Source organism: Alternaria triticimaculans, assembly GCF_023758025.1.
Source record: "Alternaria triticimaculans strain BMP 0046 chromosome Unknown scaffold_9, whole genome shotgun sequence".
Taxonomy (NCBI): domain Eukaryota; kingdom Fungi; phylum Ascomycota; class Dothideomycetes; order Pleosporales; family Pleosporaceae; genus Alternaria; species Alternaria triticimaculans.
In genome coordinates, this window is record NW_026055966.1 from 606,177 (window position 1) to 610,282 (window position 4,106).

General features: G+C 55.9%; 1 protein-coding gene across 1 annotated transcript; it reads right to left on the reverse strand.

Moving 5' to 3' along the window:
* Positions 1-1,237: 1,237 nt before the first annotated feature.
* J4E78_006643 (uncharacterized protein) lies at positions 1,238-3,138 on the reverse strand (the record flags this gene model as incomplete). Its single annotated transcript, XM_049367253.1, has 5 exons — positions 1,238-2,437; positions 2,485-2,689; positions 2,739-2,850; positions 2,910-3,032; positions 3,096-3,138. The coding sequence occupies 5 exons, from the start codon at positions 3,136-3,138 to the stop codon at positions 1,238-1,240; spliced, it is 1,683 nt and encodes a 560-aa protein (XP_049221000.1).
* Positions 3,139-4,106: the final 968 nt, after the last annotated feature.

A 4,106-nucleotide genomic window follows, 5' to 3' on the forward strand; every position in this document is an offset into this window, starting at 1 on the left:
TCTAGCACCATCGGAGACGAAACAGTCCGAACCCGAGGTCCTCGAAGGTAAGATATACCACCCACCCACCAAACCCTCTTCTAACTCCCCCTAGAGGTCGTCGCAACTGGCATACATATAACCTTCGCTACCCATGCAACCTATGCAAAGGCGTCTGCTTTGGTCTAGCCGCAGACCTCAAGCGTCACGAACGACATGTGCATCAACAATTCCTCGGCAGCGACGCGACATACCAATGTACCATACCCGGCTGCTCAACACCGGACAAGCTCTTCAAACGGAAAGACAACTTTAACAGACACGTAAAGCGGTGTCGTAAACAGATTGGAAAGGGGAAGGTGGAAGAGCGTGACGAATGTGAAGTCGAGGAATAATGAGGTATGCATGCATCGATTGTGAGGCTCGGCTTCAATGTGTCTCAACCATCTTTTTCAGTAAATCTCGAACGTCTCGACCACAACACACACCAGAAGAGCAGGAATGTATTCAAGTCTGTATTCCATTAGCCAACATAATAAGTGAACAATATAATCCAGAGGAAGCGCATATGAAGAGTAGGAATATGGGTATTTAACGTTTCGCGCACAATTATCGAATACAACATCCATCCCCAGCATAACCTCCACTCATAAGATCTCATAGCGGCGACAGCAGCGGCAGCACATAGCGTTGCCCATAGCCCATGCATTCAGCATCCCGACGTCTCTATACCCACATATTCAAATGTACAACAGCGCGACCTTCCTCTTCGGGAAGAGGAAAAAGTCGACGCCTCATCTGTCCCCTCTCTTCCCTGACACATCTCCTCCTCATTCTATAGTTAATCTCATTCTTCATTCGTTGTGCTTACGGGGCAACAGCTGCCCCATGTGTCCCGCGGTCTCTCTGATGGGAAAAAACAAATGCCTACAACGCCCGTTTCGCGCACACCTCTTTTTTCTCAGGGTGGTGGAACTATGCAACTTCGATGCGGTCGGATAAGGAGAGGAAGCGACAACCACGATGTTCGAGACGTCGTCGCTGAAGATGTAGGAGGGACTGGCATGTATGAAGTCGAAGACAACACGCCAGAAAACGCCAGGCAGGAGAGAAGAAATCGGCCTCGGGAAAAAAAAGTCTCCTGGGAAGACATCATCTACGGCAAGGGAACTCGTTGGAAGAAAGGGCGTTTTGTGTGGGCGTGACGTGAAAGACGGCGGGGCAGGCGGGAAAAGGTGAGGAAAAGAGAGCAGGCATCTCAAGTATTGCTGATGATGACTCTGGCGCCTTCTTTACCCAGCACACCCCTCTCTTTCGCCTTGGGACTCCTGTCCCGGCCCTTTTTGCGACTGAGGAAGCCGAGCATTCCGGAGGGTTTCTCAGCTTGGGCATCTTTCTGTACGAGGGCGGAACTTTGGTTAGCCATCTCAGTCCAAGAACCGGTCTCGTTGAGAACTACCTGTACGCCTCCGCTGGTGCTGATGCTGCGTTGCGAGCCTCGCTGGCGGTTGTTCATCGGGCGGGAGAAGGAGGGGGTGGGGACTTCGGAGCCGTCGTTGGGGAAATAGTCGACGTGCTCGCCACGTTGCGAGGTGGGTGAGCCGGTGTTGGCGGTCTGGTTCAGTATGTTGGTTGCAAGGGGAGGGCTGCCGTTGGGAGATTGCGTCGATCGGCCAGTAGCGGCGGAGCGTGTGGGATGGAGTTCTGCGTCCTGGGGATTGTTCGCAACTGGGCGACCCCAGGGATCTACTGACGGTGTGGGGGGTTGATCCGGTGCGCTTTGGTTGCTCGTCCTTGAGCCGCCGACAGAATCTTGAGGATCTACGACTGCGACGGCGGCAGGCGTTCGTTGGTCACCAGCGGTGGTGTAGTTGAAGGGCTCGAAAAGGGTCTCAATCATCCTGTGCAGCTCTTCAGCCCTGATCTCCTGCTCGGTCGCATCGTCCTTGAGCGCCTCTCTAGGCTTCTGTCTCCGCGCTCTTGCCTCAAGCGGTGCTTCTTCCAACAACAGCTCCTCCAGGTCGTAGGTGGCATCGAAGTTGGTCTTGTCGCTCGACGGGATAAAGACGGGCGGGATCTCTTTGCGCTCTAACGCGATGAAATCGATGGGACGGAAGAAGGGGTTGTCGGTGAAGGACTCGAATCCGATGGCGCCTATGCGCTTTGTCCTGTTCTTCTCCAAGAGCGAGCTAATGGCATGTAGACAGGGCATGGATACGGGCGGACTGGTAACGGGGTATGTGGGCTCTCCCTTGGAGATCTTGGCGGCGAGAGAGTCGTGGCTGCTAGCCTCGAAGGGTCGCTTGTTGTAGATGCACTCGTAGAAGAGCACACCCAGTGACCACCAGTCGACCTCGCACGAGTATCCTTTGCCTTCGTAGACCTCGGGCGCAAGATAGGCGAGCGTGCCGGACTTGCTCGTCAGCGGCTTGGTGGGGACAAAGTCGGAAGCGACGTTCTGGGGACGTTAGTGATGGCCAGAGACATGATGAGGACCGAGCTTACGAAATCTGCCAGATGGACATGACCTTCGGAATCCAACAGCACGTTGTCTGGCTTGATATCCCTGTGTACGATGCCCTGCTGGTGGATGTAGCGCACCGCGCAGCCTAGCTGGGCTATCCAGAAGCGCACAGCCTCCTCTGTAAATGTCTTTCGCGAGATGTGGAAGCGCAGGTCACCGCCATTCATTAGATCGACCACAATATATCTGCCCTTGTCAGCCGCGTGCTAACTCATCGCTGGGAGGTATGACGTACAGGTATTCGATGTCCTGGAAGCTGTAGCGCAAGTTGCAAAGGAAGGGGTGGTTCAGGTGCTCGAGCATGCGCCGCTCGCGAATGATGTTGCGGACGCTCTCCGAGCGTACGACTGTGACACGACGTCAGCTCGAGTAGGGCTGGGAGGATGCACAGGGCATGGAGACGAACCTTCATCTTTGCGTATGTACTTGAGCGCAAAGGTGAGACCTGTGTCTTTGCGCTCGACAATGCGCACCTTGCCGAATGCGCCCTTGCCGACGACTCGCAGCAGCCGGAAGTGGTTGAGGTTTACTGATGGTGTTAGTCTGATAGTCCATGCCGAATGTCCTTATCTTCTGTATGTCTAGGACGCACCTTGGTCGGTAAAGACGACGGGCTTGCCGTTGCTCTGACCCATTGGATGCTTCTATGGCAGACTGCCTGGAGAGTGGAATGCGTGTCTAGTAATGCATCAGGCGACTGGGAAAGCTGGCCGGGGGGATCGGGTGGGGACGGGGCCGTGGTTGCGGGCGGCGGTGGGCAGGAGGGCAGGCTTGGGCGGGCGGGTAGTCGAGGATTATTAAGGCAGAAGCAACAGGTGTCGGACTCGTGATGGCAGTGAGCAGCACGTCGAAAGGAGGGCCCGACAGGATTGAAGAGGCACGTTTCGCAGGCGTGGCCCTTAGCGTCGGCAGGAACTAGCATGGGTAACACGTTTGAGTCGCATCCTTGCTTTCACACGAGTGGCTATCAAAGGCGACCGAACCCCCCCAGAGCTAAGCGTCGACGCTCCCTAGAGTCATGGCGTGCCAGCCACACCACAACGCCTGGCCGCACGATAATCGAGCGCCATGGCATGTCTAGATTTAGGGCTGGCCTTATTGGGGTACAGCTGCAGCACGCAACAATCCCCCCGTCTGCCATGTGCAGTCCACCCGTCTCCCACGCGGAGCTGTCACGGGACGGGCACTCTATCTGAGCCCAAGGTTTCCGGGGTGGAGCGAGACGGACGTCGTCGTCTTGCTCTGCTCCCGTCTGATCTGCACTACCTAGCTAAGCTCGGACACGTGCTGAAACACATCTTCAACCACAGGGACGCTGCGCAGTCATAGCACGCGATGCATTTGTCCGGCGTTCGTGACAATTTCCTTCTGCAACCATCTCGTCGATGCTGGCAGCAAACGGCCCTCTCGCCGATGTTAGCCTGTCTACAGCCTTCATCGTCGTTGACAGACCCCAGAGAGCCCTCGCGGAGCCGGCGCCGATTGGCGTCTCCTAGTTTCTTCTTTCTAGACCCGCTTTCTTCTACTAGGTAACAACGTAGAACCGTGCCACGGGCGACCACCTCTGCCTCCAGCCAGCTGCGGGTACTCAAGCCGCCGAGTC